Here is a 22166-nt window from a genome sequence, read left to right on the forward strand (position 1 = left end):
AGAACAAAACATACAGGGAAGATGTAAAAGTTCGCGATATACGTCATACCTCATGAGTTCACTAGTGGTAAATACTTAATACTTAACTGTCGGCTGTGTGGACGCAATTCACAAATGGGAACGTTCGGGTGCTCATCGGTAGGGTATATATTCCGGGTGGTTAAGTAGTAAATGCGACTTTACTAAGAACGCAAAAAATTGCTTTCGGGAGCTTGGTTAAAGAGCCGGATCGACCTATGTCCCAAAATATAATTTATCATTAAATAACAACTAAACGGTTTTTTGGTATTTCCACGTGGAAATGCAGAATAAATAAATAAATGAAGGAATGCGCAAATACGGAATTTTTTAAATGGAAAAAAGTGAAAATATAGAAATGATTAAATGGCGAAATATGGGACTACATAGATAAACGTGGAAAGACAAATGTAGAAATATACAGGAATAAGTAAATATACAAACAAAATCAAACAATAAATACACCTTTCTTAATGACAAAAAACGTTTTAAGTATTTATTTATTTCATCATTTTTTTTACATTTATTTACACGTCTTTATTTATTTTCCCGCCATATCTGTCAGCACAGGAACTCTTTTGGTGTTGGTTCACAAGCTGTGAGGAAACGATTAGCTAGCTAGTGATAGATATCTAACTGAGATCAATTCTGTCAGTTTTGTCCTGTGTGTCAGAGTTTTCATTAAGACTAAACCGCGTGATTTACAGGTATATTTTATGTTGTATATTTTTTAAAGAAATCCACAAGCAGTAGTTTTTATAGTTTGCTTAATTGTGGGCATGCTATTAGTTTTAGTAACAAGGTAAAACAACTATTCACCTAGCCAGTAACAGCTAGCTAGCTGGCACTCTTCTGATTATATTTTGTACTATATTGCTCTCTTGTTAAAATGGTTTTATATGAACTTCGCAGCATTTGACAAAAAACAACCCTGCACAAATTAATTCAGGTTTTTGTTTATAGTATGAAGTCAGTGGAGGATCAGGTTTTGGAAGACGAGGCAGGGTATGCAGATGATGAGGTGAGGGCTGGGGTATAATAAGTTAACTTCAGTAACTTCAGCTAAAGCAGCCAATTCCATGGTATAAGGATTAACAATCTTATCATCTTTTATTGTGTAACTTTGTTGTCTTTCAGGTATCTTTCTTCCAAGATATAGATCTCCTACAGAAATATGGGATTGTAAGTAATACTAATATGAATGATAAATTTTACTTGTATAGCACCTTTTCCAAGTTTAAGTACGCTTTACAGACATACAGTGTCATACCTGGGGAAAAAGGGCAGAAAAACTTATTATGAGGATTTACAGTTAAACATATAATAAAAATATGAAAAGGCACCATAGCACGGCAGGTAGTGTCACTGTCACATCAAGGTCCTGGTTTTGGGTTCAAGCCATGCCAAAAACATGCTAGTAGGTAAACTGGCTATTTAAAAATGTTCAGATATGTGAAGGAGTATGAGATATTCACTGGTACTTGTTTGACTAATATTTGGATGGCCCTGTCGTCCATTCGGCACAACACTTATACAGATGTTTAATAGTCCTCATTTTTTTAACAAGGTAGTCAGACTTTTTACTTTGGAATGGTTTTATTTGTTGTTATTGGTTTCATACATATGTCAGAGGAAATACATTGTATTTATTTGGTTTAAATGGGTGTCTACAATTGTGAGGAAAAACACTGTTCTCTCTGGTTTTCTCTGGTCTCCTCATCCTTTAAGGTTTGGAGACATCTCCACCTTAAGTAATTTGAAACAGAAAAAAATAAGTCATTATTACACACCAATGGAGCATGAATACAGCAATATCCTGATCTCAGTTCATGCTTTTCAGAAATTCAAAGATTCCAGATGCTTATTTCATGCCATGAGCAGAGAGAGGGGGAAAGCCTAGCATACTGGATGACACACGTCTGTTTTTCTTTACTCATTTACTGACACCGGGACTTTCGTAAACATTCACACACACACACACATATATATATATATATATATATATATATATATATATATATATATATATATATATATATATATGTGTGTGTGTGTGTGTGTGTGTGTGTGAGTTGGTAGGTGGATTGGTGACTCAAAAATGTCTGTAGGTGTCAGTATGTGTCTCCCTGTGAAGGACTGGTGGCCCTTCAGGGTGTGTTCCCGCCTTGTGCCCAGTGATTCCGGGTAGACTTTGGACCCACCACAACCCTGAACTGGATAAGTGGTTATGAATGAATGAATTATATGGGTTGTTGTATCATGCTTTCCTGTTTCAGGTATTATGTTTTTGTGGTGTAGTTTCCTCTTTTTTGGGGTAATGAAAGTGGCCATCCTAACTGTTGCCCTGTCCAGGGTGTGATCCTATGACAAACATTCCAGATATATTTCTAATTGCATTTTGACTAGTCAATATGGAATTTTAAGGTATCTGTAATTACATTTTGACTAGTCCTAAAAGGTATCTAAAAGGTAAAGTAATATCGATTTTTTGTGCATTTTTGTATTGATAATTTTTTTCTCCACACATAAACATGTGGCTAGTTAAAATAAAGAATTATATTCTGGATTAACTTAATATTATATATATATATATATTATGTGTTAATAAATGTGTCCTTTTATGAATTTGACCACAAAAATTGTATAAACCTTCGTCTACATGGTGTATTAACTACATTAAACATAATCATAAATATTTAGCACATTTCACTAATGTGAGCTTTTGAACTGTATAGAGAGAAAACACTGACTGAAATATAAGCATATGCATTCATTAAGAAATTTAGAAAAAGAACCTACCAACCATTTATATGAACATTTTAATGCTAAAATTCACTTTACCAAAGCAACTATTAAGTTGTAAAAAGGTTTTAACCTACAGTTTATTGAAATATTTGTGTGCCAGTGGTGTTTTAGGGGAATAATATGTTTTTGAATAGTTTTTCTAGGACTATACATGATTTTAATGATGTTTTTATTTTGTGAAAAAAGTAGCTTGACAGTCAATTGCATACATAAATTTTCAGTGCCTGTTTCGTGTAATTATAAAACCAGACAAGAAAACATTTTCTCTAAACACAGCTAACTGCAGAAGCCTCTTCAGTTCTTGTTGTAATTGTGCTTTGAAAGTGGAAACCATGAGCCTGAAATGTTGCTACAACCATACACGTTTCAGGTGTATGACCGGAAAAAAAAACAGTGTTTGCAATGGATAGAATTCGTGACTTTTAACAGAATTGTCCCTTTTATTAATTTAGGATCCCCAATTTGTTTTTAATTATTTAGGTGAAGGTTAGTTTAATTTGAATTCACGGTGTTATTTCTCCTGAATTTCAAAACTGTAATTCTCTTTTCTGCCTGTGGGTGTAGCAAATGTCCGCTTGTACTTATATTCTGATAGTTAAACACGCCATTAATATTTTAAACACAAACCACAATACACTGAAACTCAATAGCAACAACAAGACGCCACTGAGTGGGTAACAGTGTACTGTGTAGGAAATCCATTGAAGCGGCGAAGAATTTTAATCTCTGTGAAAAAAAGCCTATACCCTGTGTTTGAAAACAGTCAAAAGCTGGAAGTGTCGGCATGGCTGTCAGAGAAACCTGTCAGTCCAGAATCAGTAACCAATGGAGATACAAGGTTAATGCTTTCCACCTGTGTCCCTCCCACCTGTGAAAAGTGTTTCAACATTTAGAAGCAAAAGAATGAAGCAGAAGCAAAGAGAGATTCCAGAAGCAAAAGCCTTACTTTTGGAAACCTTACTGGAAAAATCCAAAATAATAAAAAAAAAAAAAAAAAACAATAAAACCAAAAACTGAAAAAATTCAAATGAAAATAAGTATCAAATAGATGCAAAAATAATAAAGTAACCAAGTATTTAAAAAAAAAGACACTTTAAATATATATTTTCTCTTTTGCATTCACAGCATATACTTTCTGCTTTTGATTCTAAGAATTTTGATTGCAGATTTATTTTTGCTTTTGTAGAACTTTTGACACAAAATTCACTTCATATTATTCATATACAGAACATGCACAGATCATATACAAGCTTCAGTAATCATCTTATTTCAATTGTGTTTTATAGACTACAGAAACACACATTCTTCTTTTTCATTTTTTTCCCCGTTTGCAGGGTAACTAATCTGATCCTGCTGTCCCTGCACTCAATACAGGGTTTGGGAGGATGTTTTATCACTACAGTCTGCCTTAATTATTTCTTTGGTTTGGCTTTCAAAAAATAGTTCTCCTTTTCTGTAAGTTTTCTCTTTTCTGTATTATTAGCTTTATTATCTGTGATGTACACATGTGTTTAGTATGGTGCTACATAGGTACATGGCCCAAGATCATCTACAGACTGACTTAGACAAGCATATTCCTAGTTACAAATGTGACACAAATGTGATAAATTTGTCAGGGATCCATACTTATATTCTTTCATTTTAGTGTCTATTTGAGGACTAAAACAACAATAATAATAATAATAATAATAAGTTAAACTTATGTAGCGCCTTTCATATATCAATGTGAGGGAACAAAAAAGAAAAAGAATTGTTCACAGAATCAATAAAACAGTTTAAATATCACAGTTTTTATTTGAGTTGTGTTTGAGTAATGAGTTGGTTCCCAATAAGGTGTCTAGTCTACAATGTGATGTCAGCTGCAACCCAAGTAAAATGTGAGGTATGGGCACTTGTGCTCTGCAGTCGTAGAAGTGTTTATTCGCTAAAAACAAACAGACAAAAACAAACAACAAGTAACAACCAATATTAGAATAAAACCAAATAACATTATTCCAGTAAGTATGATATTCTGTGTGTGGATGTATTGGTTTAACTATTTCCAAATCTCTCCTCGTGGCAGACCATATTGAGGTTATCATCCAATACCTAATTTTACCAGTCAATAAATAATTATTTTAAATAATGTGTGCTGTTGATTTAACAAAGTCATGCAATCAAGGAGACTCTGAACAAAACATTGTTCTTCAAACTCACTCACACCTACTACATTGTAAAAAATGTGACCCATTAGTTACTTTAAAAAATTATGGCAACAAAGTGACACGTAATATTAATGAGTTATAAGTAACATTCATTGAATAAATTAACTAAATTTAAGCAAGAAATGTATGTAAATGTTAATAAAATTTAGTAATAACATGCCTAAATATGAGTTAATATAGCTCAAGAATATTGAGTAAGTACAACTTAATTTCACAAGGAAAGGACTATTTATCTGAGTAAACTTAATTAATATTTACTAAATATCTTGCAAGTATTGATTTACATTTACTAAATATCTGGCAAAAATTGAGTAGCATGTACTAGGTTTCTGGAGAAAGCTTGTTTCTAATTACTAATTATAGTAACTTTACATCTATTCAATAATATCCCGTGTCACTTTGTTGCCATAATTTTTTTATGTTAAATCTACTTAATATGTCCTTTTCGTGCCATGTTCGAGTCAACAGGTCAATATGCATAAAAATAATACCAGGTAAACACTTATTCAACTCTTGCAACATTGAGTATGACTTTATGAGAAAAGTATACAGTGAAATCTTAACAAAATCATACAGCTGATAGCCAAGGGGCCCCTCTGTTTAATGACAGTGGAATGGTTTAGGCATTATGGGTAATTTTTTGAGAAATCCATATTGGTAATATTCAGTATGATTTTATGAGAAAAGTACACAGTGAAATTCTACCAAAATCATACAGCTGATAGCCAAGATGCCCCTCTGTTTAATAACAGTGGAATGGTTTAGGCATTATGGGTAATTTTTGAGAAATCCATATTGGAATGTATTCAGTATGATTTTATGAGAAAAGTACACAGTGAAATTCTACCAAAATCATACAGCTGATAACCAAGAGGCCCCTCTGTTTAATGACAGTGGAATGGTTTAGGCATTATGGGTAATTTTTGAGAAATCCATATTGGTAATATTTAGTATGTGTTTATGACAAAAGTACACAGTGAAATTTACCAAAATCATACAGCTAATAACCAAGAGGTCCCTCTGTTTAATGACAGTACAGTGGTTTAGGCATTATGGGTAATTTTTGAGAAATCCATATTGGTAATATTCAGTATGAGTTTATGAGAAAAGTACACAGTGAAATTCTACCAAAATCATACAGGTAATAGCCTCGAGGTCCCTCTGTTTAATGACAGTGGAATGGTTTAGGCATTATGGGTAGTTTTTGAGAAATCCATATTGATAGGTATTCAGTATAAATCCATGAGAATATTATACAGTGAGCTACCTCTGTTTAATGACAGTAAAATGTAATCTGTATTTCTACATGTCCACCAGGATTACTATTCAAAGCCAGTTAAGTGTTTATAGAAAAGTAAAAAAAAAATACGTAAATGTATGAAATAATCAAAGCGTGTTTTGCCTCTTTAAAGTGATTTAAAACGAAATATATTCCTAATGGCTTGTTAATTTTAGCCCATTTAGTCCATTTTAGCATTGCGTGCATTTATTTAGTAACAGACATCGCTGCTCAAACGCGGGGTTCTCTCTATCTGTCCCAAAGCGGATGTGGTGTTCTCCGCAATGAAAAACCGTAATGACGCGCCTATACGTGCATTCGGATTTAAAGTGCGGATAGCTTGACTCCAGTTTACGAAGCACCAGTGTTAGTAAATAAACCGCCTCAGTTACCTGCTAGGTCTCTCTCCCTGCTCATAGCAGAGGCATCTGGTGTTGTTTTAGACAGAGAAAAGAACTCCAAACGTTGAAAACAACGAACAGAAATGAGGATTACTCTGTTCCTGCTCCATGGTTTTGCGGGTTCGGGTCTCTTAAGGTGGAAATGCCTCCAAACTCCGGAGACGGCTAACTGCATTACCGACAGTGCTACCAACTAGACACCTCGAGTTACAAATGAGTGTCTCTGGGAATTCAATCAGTGAATTAAAAACTTACAGACAAGTTAAACTTCATCCACATACAAACTGTCGTTTTCCCCCCCAAACACACCGATCCACATTAAAAAAATGCGGAGCTTAGAACTGCGTGTCGCCACATTTAAGAGCGCCTCAAAAAAAAAAACACAGTTTTAGATAAACATTGTTCTTTTGCTGTTAATAATTTAAAAGCTGTTCACTTTGGGAAGTCCGAGGACGTTAAGAACCCAGTAATGCTGGTGTCCACGAGATTCAAAATGCGTTGGGCGGAAGTGTATGATTAAAATTAAAGACCTCCCAATGTGTAAAATCTATTACATTTTCTGGATCTTTGGTGTTACTCATAAAATATGAATAAATTCTATTCAACATATCCCAGCTAATTGTATTTAGCTAAAATTGTGTAAATTGCAATTAATACTTTGTTCAAATTTGTTGAATTTAGCTCAATTTTATTTCAAACTACATGAAGTATTTTTATTAAGTGCAAGTTATTATTAGTTTTTAACTAAATATTAATTGACCCCAGTCCCACTTTTTACAGTGTACAAAGGTGTGATAGTGATATATGATACACATGTAAATGATGCCTAGTTCTCTCTGTTTAAGTTAAAAGTGAGTATTTTGGAGTATATCTCCAGAGTGGTCCTGTAGTTCTGGTGAATGAAACCAGTGGAGAAAAATAAAAGACGAACCTCAACTCAAGTTGAACACACAGACAGAGCATTTTGCTGTTTTATTTTTACTTACTTTGCAATTTGTATTATATTTGCCACCAGTAATTTACACTGCTTTACAATGAATTAAGTATTTTATAGGGCGGCATGGATGCACAATGGATTGTGTCGCTGCCACTCAGCTCCAGTGTCCTGGGGTTGTGAGTTAGAGTCCCACTCCAGGTGATTCTCTGTGAGTTGTTTGGTTTGTCCTCCCCTGTGATTGCATGGGTTTTTTCTCCGGGTGCTCCTGTTTCCTCCCATGTCCAAAAAGACAAGTTGGTAGGTGGATTGGCTACTCATAGGTATGAGCGTGTGTATGAATGTGTGGGTGTGTGTTTCCCTCTGAAGCATTGGCGCTCTCTCCAGGGTGTGTTTCTGGAATTATGTTGCATTCAAGTGGTGATGGTTTTATAGGAAAAGTCCCTCTGTACACCCTCTGAAATCAGAAACTGAAGTTGGACACATATATAAATTTTCAGTACAGCACAAATTGCCCAAGTTATGATGCAAACACTGTTTTTAACGTGGCATAACAGTCCATCAACACTAAAATATCAAATAATAATGTATATTTTTTACTTAATTCTAAGAGTAAATTTTAAACCGAAACCTAAAATGAACCCATATGTTGCTTTGCTATATTTATATTTAAAAAAGTAGAAAGGCTAAAATCAACATGACATATTTTTCTTTTTAATTCCCCACAAATACCACATGAACGAGACAAAGTCAGGGGAAGAGTTGGGTCTCGGAGGAAACCACCCGACAAACACTTGAAAGCAGCTTTAGTCTTTCTTGACTTCAGAGCAATTCTCAGGCTTTGTCTCAGCTTTGTTTTGGGGAATAATTATGAAAACTGTGAAACATCATGTAATTTACACAAGAAAACATTAGATTTTCAGTTATGAATAAATTCCATAAATGACAAAAGTTATTTGGTCATTTTGGTCACTTTTTGCTTCATGTACCACCAATGGTACATGTACCGCAGTCACTGGGATAAGTGGTTACAGACAACGAATAAATATTTTATAGAAATATTTATAAATTTAATTTTTGTTTAACTGATTTGTTACAGGCGGCACGGTGGCGCAGCAGGTAGTGTCGCAGTCACATAGCTCCAGGGGCCTGGAAGTTGGTGTGTGCGCCCCATGTCCACGTGGGTTTCCTCTGGATGCTCTGGTTTCCTACCATGGCCCAAAAACACACGTTGGTAGGTGGATTGGCGACTCAAAAGTGTCCGTAGGTGTGAGTGAATGTGTGAGTGTGTGTCACCCTGTGAAGGATTGGGGCCCACTCCATGGTGTGTTCCTGCCTTGCGCCCAGTGATTCCGGGTTGACTCGGGACCCACCGTTACCTTGAACTGGATAAGCGGTTACAGACAATGAATGATCTGTTACAGAACCCCAACAGTGCAGGCAGTGGTGCAGGCTGTTCTGTGTCTCCCCATGGCTGAATCTCGCTCTCTTCTATTTATGTAGTGCACAACCTAATTTGAAACATGCAGATTACACACCTCCATACAACTCAATGGACTTATCAAAATGTAATCAGAGATATCTTGTATTGCCATTCTGACTAGTAAAAATGTAATTAGAGATATCTGGAATGTAAGACATCTTAGACGAATTAATGTTAAAAAGGCTTGCCTCTTTTACTTCTTAGGTGTTACTTCTTTGTGCCCAGTGATACCAGATAGGCCTGCCACAACCCTGAGCAAGATGAAGAAGTTATAGAAAATGAATAGGAAAAATCTAAAAATTTTAAACAAAACATAATGTGCTGGTGAAAGAGTATACGTTAATATAAGTATATGTATATTAATTACACAATATCTGCTAATAGTGTGATAATTAATTTTTTTGCTTAAATATATTTTTTCTTTTCATGTTCTTGCAATTATTTTCACAGAATATGGCTGATATCAAGAAGCTGAAGTCTATGGGCATTTGCACAGTAAAAGGGATTCAGATGACTACACGCCGTGCGCTCTGCAATGTTAAAGGCTTGTCTGAAGCAAAAGTGGACAAAATAAAAGAAGCTGCTGGGAAGCTGCTTGTAATATTTGATTCACCTTTTGTTATTTGAGTTTATGCCAAGTTTCAAATTGTGATTATAGACATCTACAATCTAGGTTTCTTCATTACAGAGACTGGGTATTAATTTTTGATTGTTACTTCATCTGTAGATCACTGGATTTCAGACAGCTTCTGAATACAGTATGAAACGGAGGCATGTGTTCCATATCACAACAGGAAGTTTGGAGTTTGAGTAAGCAATAACTTACTGTTTAACCATTCAGAAATTCACTGACAAATAGTCAATATAACAATTATTACCAAACAGTTTTACTTAAAGCCTTGGCCCACTCGTATTTCAGCGTATATAAATGTATGAAAATGTTAAAGATATGCCACAGAAAAAACATTCAATATTTACATAGTGACCCTATGTATATAGCTATTAAAGATAAACATACACAATAAAGAATTATTTAAGTTTTTTAGTTTACATTTGTTGATCTAATGCATTATTATTTGATGTGAAACCTATAAAAACATTGAAAAACTATAAATCAATAATAGGAATATGTTTTTGCTGATGACTCATATTTTTCCGCCCAGAGACAGCGTGAGATGAGGTCATGTGAGTCAAAATGAAACTGAAAGGAAACACCGTCTTTCTTGTTCCTTTGCAGCGTCTTCTTTTCTGATTATAGTGAATATGATTAGAATATTTCATGACGAACATGGTACAAAAATTTTGAAGGAGCACCTTGATTTTTAGGTGTTTTTTCACACTGGATTACTCCCAGAGGCTTCACAGCACCGTGATAAGAGCGCTATTTTTAGAAACGGTAGGATCTGCGCTTTCTAACGGTATACGGAGCTCACAGACGCATTCAGACATTCAAGACTTCCAAAGCTGATTATATAAGTTGTGTTTCTACCCCGCAGAATGCGGGGTTAGGGTTGATGTGGTTAATAGTATTGAAAAGCTCTAAAAATCTACTGCCTGTTTAGAACTGGAATGGAACAAGGGTGGATGAATATTCGGAAAGGCAGTCTTTACCATGTTATGTGGCGTAAATATATTGCTAACTCTGGTTGGTTCTTTGGCAGGCCTCATGCACAACGTTAGATCCTCTTTTGTAAGTCACTTTGGATAAAAGCGTTTGCCAAATGCATAAATGTAAATGTAAACATGTATAACCTCATGTATTTAGTCCCTCTCAAAAAAAAAAGGTGATACATATTTAATAATTTATTATTAACATTGTATATATATTGAGGCTTAAATATGAAATATGAATTGTTTTTGCCAAATAGTGAACCCACATCCATCTACATTGTTAAAGTTCACATCTTAGAGTACTCATCTTACTTTGACTTCTCCATCAGTTGACATTAATCCTGTTAGCTTCAGCATGTTTGTTAGTAATTTTAACCATTTAACAAGTTTAATAAATTAACCACAGATGCAATGTCATTTTTATGGTGTAACTTAACATATGAAATTTCTAAAATGACTAATTTCACATTTCAAGTCAGAGCTTATTTTTACTTGTAAAATATAATGTAGTCTAAATGTAGTCTTATTTTAAAGTTGTACGCCAATATATAAAAAAGATCAGTCAGAAAGAAAACATTTTATGGAATTTATTTTTTAGCAAACTTCTTGGAGGAGGGATAGAGAGTATGGCAATTACTGAAGCATTTGGAGGTAAGCTGCAGTTTCACATCATTATAATTATTCACTCTTTTTTGACTGATCTGTTTCCGTTTTGGAACTTCCATGTAGAGTTCAGAACTGGAAAAACACAACTCTCTCACACTCTGTGTGGTAAGTTACTAAAAAATATACAATCTAAATCTAAAATCTTTTTGTATAGTATCACAATATTCTTATTTAATTTTGAAATCCAATATGTATTGCATCATTACCTAAAATCATCTTTTATGCATTTAATCATTATGGAAGGCCCTGTGTCAACTGTATCTTTTTTCTTTATAAAATGCCTTATTATGATCAGAATCTTTCTCTCATAAGTTACAGCTCAGCTTCCTGGTGAGGGTGGCTACACTGGAGGAAAAGTAATTTTTATTGATACTGAAAATACGTTGTATCCTTCTGAATTAAGGTTGCACTTGTATATAATATGTATATCTATAATCATTGCTATTGATTTGTTTTCCTTAATCTGTTATTCTCAGTCGTCCAGACAGGCTGAAGGAAATTGCAGACAGATTCAATGTGGATCATGAAGCTGTACTTGATAATGTGCTGTATGCACGTGCCTATACCAGTATGACTGTTCTACAACATTTTAGGTCTAGGTTTAGCAGGATTTATATATATATATATATATATATATATATATATATATATATATATATATATATATATATATATATAAATATAATAACAACAATAATAATAATGCATTTTATTTATGAAACATTGTGGGTTAGTAGGAGATCCACATCTCCAAATTAATATGTTAATGCAAATCAAATAAAAATTAATCAGAAAGTGATATTTTTAATATATGTCCGCTATTGTCAGGATCATGCGGACTGACTGAGGTGGACGCACTCGCTATAACACAAAATACTTTTATTTATACAAAAGATAACAAACAAGGACAGACAGACTTCACACGACACGACATCACACGACAGGATATTTAGACAAAGCACATGGCAGGGACAACAGACACGAAAGGACAAGGGTGTGACAGATGCCCCCTCCTGAATGAGCAACTCCCGGGGAGTGTACACCTAGACCCCCCAGGAGCTGGCGCAGGAGAGAGCACGGAAAACAAGACAATGAACCAACGGGAGACAGGACTCAGTACAAGACAGGAACAGACAGGAGCGACTGGAAACTGAACATGAGACTGGACAGGTGACGTATAAAAGAGAACAGGACACTGAATGCGGGACAAGACAGGACTAGAGAAGGGTGATAAAACACTGGACTGAAGAGGGGAACATACTGGAGACAAAACTTGAGTGGGGACAGTAGACTGAACTGGGGACAAAACAGGAACAGAAACGTTAGACTGGACAGGAGCAGGTGATTGGACAGGGGACAGGACAGGGTGCTTGACATTGGACAGGGGACTGGAAGGGAGACAGGACAGAGGCCAGGTACTGGGACCTAACTTGAGACAGGGCAGGAGACGAGACGGTAGACTGGGCTTGAACACTGGACGGGGACTGAGACAGAACAGAACAGAAAAGGGAGACAAGACTGGGGACAGAACAAGATTAGATCCAGAAGACTGGACAGGACTTGGCAGGGGAACTGGGACTAGGGCGTTTACAGGGACTGACAAACATGGTGACAGGGACTGGGACAGAGACAAAAGTGGACAAAGGTACAGGGACGAGGACAGAGACAGGGACAGACAGGGGAACCAAAACAACTGGAAGGTGCCCAGGACTGGCAAAAGTCTGTGGGGCCAGCCTGGGCACAGCTCTAGGGATCGGCCCCAAAGTCCTTGGGACCAACCTACAGACACGAACTGAAGCAGCCGGGGCCACAGTCATGGGTGCAGGAACAGGAGCGGCTGAGGAATCCGCCCTCGCAGGAACAGGAGCGGCTGAGGAAGCCGCCCTCGCAGGAACAGGAGCGGCTGAGGAAGCCGCCCTCGCAGGAACAGGAGCGGCTGAGGAAGCCGCCCTCGCAGGAACAGGAGCGGCTGAGGAAGCCGCCCTCGCAGGAACAGGAGCGGCTGAGGAAGCCGCCCTCGCAGGAACAGGAGCGGCTGAGGAAGCCACCCTCGCAGGAACAGGAGCGGCTGAGGAAGCCGCCCTCGCAGGAACAGGAGCGGCTGAGGAAGCCACCTGCATAGGAACAGAAGTGTCTGGCTTGGCAACCTTCGCGGGGACAGGAGCGGCGAAGGACACTGCCAGCACAGGAACAGAAGCATCCGGCTTGGCTGCCTTTGCAGGAACAGAAGCGGCTGGCTTGGTCGCCTTTGCAGGGACAGGAGCGGCTGAGGAAGCCGCCTGCATGGGAACAGAAGTGTCCGGCTTGGCCACCTTCGCAGGAAAAGGAGTGGCGTGGTTCGCCGCCTTAACAGGGACAGGAGCAGTTGGGTTCGCCGCCTTCACAGGGACAGGAGCGGCTGGGTTGGCCGCCATCTCAGGGACAGGAGCGGCGGGGTTCACCACCATCAGAGGGACAGGAGCAGCTGAGGAAGCCGCCATCTCAGGAACAGTAGCAGCTGTGGAAGCCACCTTGTCAGGGACAGGAACGCCGGAGGTTGCCACCGTCACAGAGACAGGAGTGGCGGGTGCCACCTTCACAGGGACAGGAGCGGCGGGTGCCACCTTCACAGGGACAGGAGCGGCGGGTGCCACCTTCACAGGGACAGGAGCGGCGGGTGCCACCTTCACAGGGACAGGAGCGGCGGGTGCCACCTTCACAGGGACAGGAGCGGCGGGTGCCACCTTCACAGGGACAGGAGTGGCGGTTGCCGCCAACACAGGGACAGGAGCGGCTGAGGAATCCACGTGCATGGGAACAGAAGTGTCAGGCTTGGCAACCTTCGCGGGAACAGGAGCGGCGGAGGACACTGCCAGCACAGGGACAGAAGCATCCGGCTTGGCTGCCTTTGCAGGAACAGAAGCGGTTGGCTTGGCCGCATTTGCAGGGACAGGAGCGGCTGAGGAAGCCGCCTGCATGGGAACAGAAGTGTCCGGCTTGGCCACCTTCGCAGGAAAAGGAGTGGCGTGGTTCGCCGCCTTAACAGGGACAGGAGCACTTGGGTTCGCCGCCTTCACAGGGACAGGAGCGGCTGGGTTGGCCGCCATCTCAGGGACAGGAGCGGTGGGGTTCGCCGCCATTAGAGGGACAGGAGCGGCTGAGGAAGCCGCCATCTCAGGAACAGTAGCAGCTGTGGAAGCCGCCTTCTCAGGGACAGGAGCGGCGGAGGTTGCCGCCATCACAGAGAGAGGAGCGCCGAAGGCTGCCACCATCACAGAGACAGGAGTGGCGTGTGCCACCTTCACAGGGACAGGAGCGGCGGGTGCCATCTTCACAGAGACAGGAGCGGCGGGTGTCACCTTTACAGGGACAGGAGCGGCTGAGGAAGCCACCTGCATGGGAACAGAAGTGTCCGGCTTGGCAACCTTTGTGGGAACAGGAGCAACGGAGGACACTGCCAGCACAGGAACAGAAGCATCCGGCTTGGCCACCTTCGCGGGAAAAGGAGTGGCGTGGTTCACCGCCTTAACAGGGACAGGAGCAGTTGGGTTCGCCGCCTTCACAGGGACAGGAGCGGCCGGGTTGGCCGCCATCTCAGGGACAGGAGGGGCGGGGTTCGCCACCATCAGAGGGACAGGAGCGGCTGAGGAAGCCGCCATCTCAGGAACAGTAGCAGCTGTGGAAGCCGCCTTCTCAGGGACAGGAGCGGCGGAGGTTGCTGCCATCACAGAGACAGGAGTGGCAGGTGCCACCTTCACAGGGACAGGAGCGGCGGGTGCCACCTTCTCAGGGACAGGAGCGGCGGGGTTCGCCACCATCAGAGGGACAGGAGCGGCTGAGGAAGCCGCCATCTCAGGAACAGTAGCGGCTGTGGAAGCCGCCTTCTCAGGGACAGGAGCGGCGGAGGTTGCCGCCATCACAGAGACAGGAGCGGCAGGTGCCACCTTCACAGGGACAGGAGCGGCAGGTGCCACCTTCACAGGGACAGGAGCGGCGGGTGCCACCTTCACAGGGACAGGAGCGGCGAGTGCCACCTTCACAGGGACAGGAGCGGCGGAGTTTGCCGCCATCACAGGAACATGAGCGGCTGGGTTCGCCGCCCTCATAGGGACAGGAGCAGCTGGGTTTGCCGCCCTCTCGGTAACAGGAGCAGCTGCGGAGACGCCCTCGGAAGCAGGAGGCCCTCCGGACACGCCCTCGGAAGCAGGAGGCCCTGCGGACACGTCCACGGAGGCATGTACGGAATGGAGTCCGGCGAATAGCACACCTAGCGAACGGACTGTCTGTGCTTGCTGTGTCCTTTTGAGGGTTGGACATTCTGTCAGGATCACGCAGACTGATGGAGGTGGATGCACTTGCTATATAAAAGATAACAAACAAGGACAGACAGACTTGGATCACACGACAGGATACTTAGACAAAGAGAGCTAATAGACTAGAGACAGAAACCACAAGTTACACAAAGCGCAGGAAGGGAAACACTAACAGACCAGAGAGAGAAATAGACAAACCGAGCACATGCAGCAAAGGAAAAGAAGGAAACAGACAGACATACCAAGGGAAAGTCAGACTAGAGCAGGGGTCGGCAACCTTTACCACTCAAAGGGCTATTTGGACCCGTTTCACACAGTAAAGAAAACACTGGGAGCCACAAAAGCCTTTTGAAATTCTAAATGAAATAACACTGCATATAACAGGGTTTTTTTTGCCTTTGTGTTATGTATAAACAAACTATACTGTGTTACATTTATGAAATCAATGAACGACTGCAGAGAAATTGAAATAACATTTCTGCATGCAACAAAACATTTTTAACTGGAAAAAAAAACGGCGAACTTAAATTATCCACTGGCAGCAAACAAAAATGCTGTCCTCTCTCTCTGCGTGCCGTCATTATTTTACTGGTGCCGTCAGCTGTCAAAAAGTTCAAGAAACTGCACACTGCCAGGTGTCGCACATTGGAAGTTGTGATGTGTATTATGAGCGACAAAAATATTTAAATATTTTAGATGTTACAAGATCGCCATAATCTTCATAGAATTACATTTTGAAGAGGAACGAACCAAAATAAAATATTTTTAAATTAAATACTCATTAATTATTTTCAAAAGCTGAGCCGCATCAGAGGGATCAAAGAGCCGCATGTGGCTCTGGAACTGCGGGTTGCCGACCTCTGCACTAGAGAGACACAAACCGACTAGATAGGGATAAGAATGAGGAACCAATAAGACAAACAGACCAGAGACAGACAAGAAAATTAGGAAAGTCCAAAAAAGATGGAGTCACACAAAAGAACTTAAATATATAACACAAACAAGGGACACCTGGAACAGATAACGAGGGGGCAGGGTTACAAAGGAGACACTGACCAGGAGGAGGAACAAAGGCAGGACATGGGTGGAGACATGGACAACAACAAACAGAGCCATGTGCCAAATGAGCACATGGCAGGGACAACAGACAGAAAAGGACAAGGGCGTGACAGCTATGTTAACATATGAAATTATATAAAATTAGAATGTCATGCAAAAGTTGATTTATTTCAGTAATTCCATCCAAAACGTGAAACTTGTATATTATACTCATTCATTACACACTGACTGTTATATTTCAAGTGTTTATTTCTTTTAATTTGATGATTATAACTGACAACTAATGAAAACCCCAAATTCAGTATCTCAGAAAATTTGTATATTGTGAAAAGGTTCAATATTGAAGACATCTGGTGCCACACTCATCAGCTAATTAACTCAAAACACCTGCAAAAGACTTTAAATGGTCTCTCAGTCTAGTTCCGTAGGCTACACAATCATGGAGAAGACTGTTGACAGTTGTCCAAAAGACAACCATTGACACCTCACACAAGCAGGGCAAGACACAAAAGGTTATTACTGGCTGTTCACAGAGCTCTGTGTCCAAGCACATTAATACAGAGGCAAAGGGAAGGAAAGGATGTGGTAGAAAAAAGTTTACAAGCAATAGGGATAACTGCACCCTGGAGAGGATTGTGAAACAAAACCCATTCAAAAATGTGGGGGAGATTCACAAAAACTTGACTGCAGCTGGAGTCATTGGTTCAAGAGCCACCGCGCACAGACGTATGCAAGACATGGGTTTCAGCTGTCGCATTCTTTGTGTGAACAAATCCCCCTTCTCTGCGCAACACACAGCACACCATTGCTAGGAGACAAATGAACACAGTCGCTGTTGTGTGAATTTGAGACTGTAAGTAATCACTTACAGTCCTTAGAACTGTTATGAATTAACAAAATGATTTGTACCGTTTTGTATTTGGCTGTATTTGAGTCATCAGTAACAACTATTCATTCATATACATGGTTTATGGATATGTAGATGTCACAAATCACTCACCACAGTTGAGAGTCAGTTGGAGACTTATTAAACACAATACATGAAGCGAGGTCAAAACCAGAAGAAATATTCCAAAACCCAAAAATCAGTACAGAGAGATGAAGAGAAGTCCAAATGACAAAGACAAATATCAAGCAAAAAGTAAAAAAAAATGTAGCAGTATTGTTTGAGACTGCAAAGTGCACAATGCAGTGGTGTACTAATATTAGTTTTAAGAATCTATAAAGTGCATTATTTAGGTCTATGTAAACTAGGTCTATGATGAGTTAAAATTCTCGAGAGGTGTGAATCAGGTGGCACTGCCTAAGGCATAGGTTCAACAGAGAATCATAATTTGGCCTTAATACTCACGAGACAGCGACCTCTGTTGGTTTGGAGGGGCAGCACCTTGGGTGTATGTAATACTTGGTATAACATCATTCATTGTATTTAATCTTTGGCCATTTCTGCTGTGTTCATCCACATTAAGCGTGAGTCTTGTTACATAGAGTCTTGTTAGATAGTGTCTTAAAAGTGCACCTGATATTCTGATAAAGGAGATCACACTAGATCTCAGGCAATGCCCTTCCCTTCAGCCCAGCCCTGCCCAATATCCCTCTCATCTTATTTCAGAGCTAAAGTCGTACTGATCCCAACCATGCTCATAATTTTCATAACAAATTCGTAACAGCTAACATTATCAAGACAGACATTATCAAAACGACATGAGCCATAATAATAGTAATAATATCATATTGTGCTTTTCTGTAATTCAGAGACCTTACAGGGTCCACAGAACATCACAAGACAAATAATTGAAGCAAGACAAAGTGCATAAACAAAGTAGTATAGAAGTTCAGGCACAACAGTAGTAGTTAATGTGCTCTGTGGACCTCACTATTTCCATGCATAGTTTTGTTTTTTCTGCCAGCCACAAGACCTTCCTGGAAGTGTGCACTATGATGATATTTGATGACATTGTCCAAGAATGAGCAAGGGCATTAAGAGCAGAATGGGACATTACATATGGCTTAAATGCAAAACACCATGGCTTAAAGTCAAACTGGGCTTATCTTTACAGTGTGTTATTATATGTTGAAAGTTGCTGAGATAATTTATTATATTATCTTATGAATGGTGACCTGTGACCCACAAGCTTCTACCTTTCTTTTCTTTTACAAAACAGAATAATTATATAATTAATTTGGTTAAGCTCCATGTTTGGGAACCATTAAGTAATATGTAGTGTTTTTACTGGTTCAATTTCAGCTTGGACATGTAGGTCATCACGTTAGATGACTTTAAATATTATATAGCAGAATGAGATAGAATTAATTATTATTAATGAATTATGCTCATTGACCCGCTGTAGGTTCTTGGCTCCGTACAAGAAAGGTGCACACACAAACAAATAACCAAGTAGTGGATTAGGGTGGCACAGTGGCGCAGCAGGTAGTGTCGCAGTTCCAGGGGCCTGGAGGTTGTGGGTTCGATTCCCGCTCCCGCTGGAGATAGCCGGGGGTATGTCACTGATGAGCGGTGCTTTCCGGTGGCGGCTTCCTGAAGCACTGAAGACGCAGTCCTTGTAGCACTGCAGCAGCGTTCCTCTCCTCCCTCTTGGCCGGAGACACGGCGACCACTCCATAGGAGCTGGTGGCATCCTGAAGGTCTCGGTGGAAATTCTCAGTCATCGCTGATCTGCCTCCTTGTGAGGGACATGTTCATGCATTGAATTTTGCTGGAGTTACACTATAGCTTTTCTTAAACTATAGTTTTCTACTACAAATAAAAATAAAATAAAACTTCTGGTTGGAAGTTCTGGGTTTTTTCTGCTTGAGGAGCCCAAGACTGTTTCAGAGATAGCCATAAGAGCGTCTTATGCGTCTTAGCAATATAAAAGATTATGTGTTAACACAAAGTAATATAATTCAGACAAACCATGTTTTACACAATTCTTAACCAAATAATACACAGTATGTGGCTACCTTGGTTCATACATAAGTTCATATAAAAAGGTGATTTTAAACACATGTAAATTATTTCCACACGTTTTGATTGTCCAAATGGAATCAATTTCACACAGTTGTACCCATATGCAACTTGTTCAGCAGGTAAACTTAGGAATTAAGGAATGTGTGATTATTTTGGTTTTAACAGTCTTTCAAGATGTGTGAGAGGACATTTAATCAGGTTGCGTCTGTGTGTCTCTGTATTCTGCATTTAAGATATAGCACTTCAAAATATACACCAATATACAAGTCCACATCCTTTTGCACATGCATATCACACATGCCGTGGGCTCTGGGGCATTCAAAGTGGGTGCTGGTCTTGCTCTACACAGACTGAGATTTCTCCAGCTTCCATTAACCTTTCACAAAAAGATGTACAAAAATTAGTTGAAGACTTAAATTCTATGCAGTTTCTTAAAATTTTAGATATGTCAGACTTAGGTGTAAAACCTAATTGTTGTATAATGTAATATAAACATTAATGTTAGGTATGTCTATTTTAAGGTGAACATCAGATGGAGCTGTTAGACTTTGTTGCAGCAAAATTTCATGAGGAAGGAGGTGTTTTCAAGCTTTTGGCAAGTAACAAAGAGATCATATATACAACTTTAAAATCTGAAACTTACATTTTCCTGTGTGGATAATTAAGGAAATCATAAAATCTTTCAATACAGTTTTCAAAACTGTCAAAAGATTTAAATGTTTATTGATATATGTTAACAGATTATAGATTCCATCATGGCTCTGTTCCGGGTGGACTTCTCTGGTAGAGGTGAGCTGGCAGAGAGACAGCAGAAGCTGGCACAGATGCTTTCCAGGTTGCAGAAGATCTCTGAAGGTAATGTGTGCTCTTTAAAAGCTTCTGTCTTATCGTATCCATGTGCTGATGTTAATTTGTGCAGTTTCAAGATCTTATCACTAGCATCCCATAAACATGTTTTATTTTGGGAGGAGTATGTTTTTAAAATGCACAAACAACAAACCATATATTTTTGTGTACAGTAATGTATTTAAGAAACATAAAGATATGTAATAAATTCGTGTCGAATCTAAAGCATTTTCTTGTTTTATTTCGATCCTATAGAGTACAATGTTGCAGTGTTTGTCACCAATCAGATGACAGCAGACCCAGGAGCTGGGCTGACGTAAGCTTTTACAAAAACAAGCCATTTGTAATCTTTGTAACCTTTTGTCATTCCCCAGTTTGTTGACTTTTAACTGTACACTGCATCAACATAAAGAACACCAAAATGCTTACTGAATGTAAATATTTTAATATAACGAATGACACATTATTAAAAAAATATGAAAATATGTGTTTGGATGCAGAAATATAAATGAAACAAATTTTTTTGCAGATTTCAAGCAGATCCCAAGAAACCAATTGGAGGGCACATCCTAGCACATGCTTCCACCACACGTCTAAGTTTAAGAAAAGGACGTGGTGAAATGAGAATTGCCAAAATATTTGACAGGTAATTAATTTTTTTTTTGTGAAACGCTGGCTATCCCAATGAAATATGGTAAAAATGATGGCTAATTAAAAAAGTAATAATAATGATAATTTTTTTTACATTACAATTGTCCTTTCTTCTTAGCCCTGACATGCCTGAAAATGAAGCTACATTTGCCATAACACCTGGAGGTGTAGCAGATGCCAAGGAGTAATGAAACCATTTTTATTTTGTACTATGTAGATCTAATGTTTTATTGTTATTATTATTATTATTATTATTATTATTATTATTATTATTGTTAGACAGCAATGTTAAATGAGTGGTTAAATATTCTGGTTTATGTTATATATATATATAAACTGAGTTATGAGAGTTATAAAAATTAAATGTCAAAATAGTTTAGTGGGTTAAAAGTTTAAAAATGCAGCATGCCTCCCCACAATGTTTGAATCATTTTCTAGTCCCTTGGCTTTTTAAGATGTAAAGAAATAACTTTAATATTACTAAAATCCACAGGTTTTTTATGTTATAATTTTCAAACACATTTTGTTCATAATCAAATGATAATTTTCTTTTTATTAAAGTGCAACCAATAAATTCGTTACATTCTAATTAAAACCCACTGTTTAAACCGTGTTTTTTGTGTGTTCAGAAATAGAGCACACACGTTTTACAGATCGTATGAACTAAAAGTTATTTACGGACATCTTGATGGCTTATAATTTTGGAGAGAAATTAGTCTCAAAATACTTTACAAATGCGTAAATGTTAATCCACAAATTTTACACAAGTCACAAATATGTTTACTATTCACAAACGAATACATCCCAATCTGTGTCTCACAGTCTGCAGTTTGTACAAATACAGTTACATTCATAAATACATGTTTTCATAATTCATAATCTCTGCAATTTCTACAAATACAGTTACATTCATAAATACATGTTTTCATAATTCATAATCTCTCTC

The 22166-nt window shown here is 39.0% G+C and overlaps 1 protein-coding gene across 4 annotated transcripts; it reads left to right on the forward strand.

Annotated features, from left to right (window-relative positions):
• The first annotated feature begins 92 nt into the window (after window positions 1–92).
• Window positions 93–21795, forward strand: dmc1 (DNA meiotic recombinase 1). 4 transcript variants are annotated; one of them, XM_066664566.1, is made up of 14 exons: window positions 93–138; window positions 982–1039; window positions 1156–1200; window positions 9575–9721; window positions 9852–9934; window positions 11334–11386; window positions 11465–11506; window positions 11714–11786; window positions 11878–11969; window positions 20245–20318; window positions 20464–20578; window positions 20825–20885; window positions 21099–21215; window positions 21339–21795. In XM_066664566.1, exons 2-14 carry the CDS (start codon window positions 983–985, stop codon window positions 21406–21408), a joined length of 1029 nt encoding a protein of 342 aa, XP_066520663.1. In that variant the 5' UTR covers window positions 93–138; window position 982; the 3' UTR covers window positions 21409–21795. The 4 variants fall into 4 exon arrangements, with proteins under 4 accessions (XP_066520663.1, XP_066520661.1, XP_066520664.1 ...); XM_066664564.1 differs by lacking the exon at window positions 93–138 and adding an exon at window positions 587–725; XM_066664568.1 differs by lacking the exon at window positions 93–138 and adding an exon at window positions 8741–8875.
• Window positions 21796–22166: the final 371 nt, after the last annotated feature.

Source organism: Hoplias malabaricus, chromosome 3, assembly GCF_029633855.1.
Source record: "Hoplias malabaricus isolate fHopMal1 chromosome 3, fHopMal1.hap1, whole genome shotgun sequence".
Lineage (NCBI taxonomy): Eukaryota > Metazoa > Chordata > Actinopteri > Characiformes > Erythrinidae > Hoplias > Hoplias malabaricus.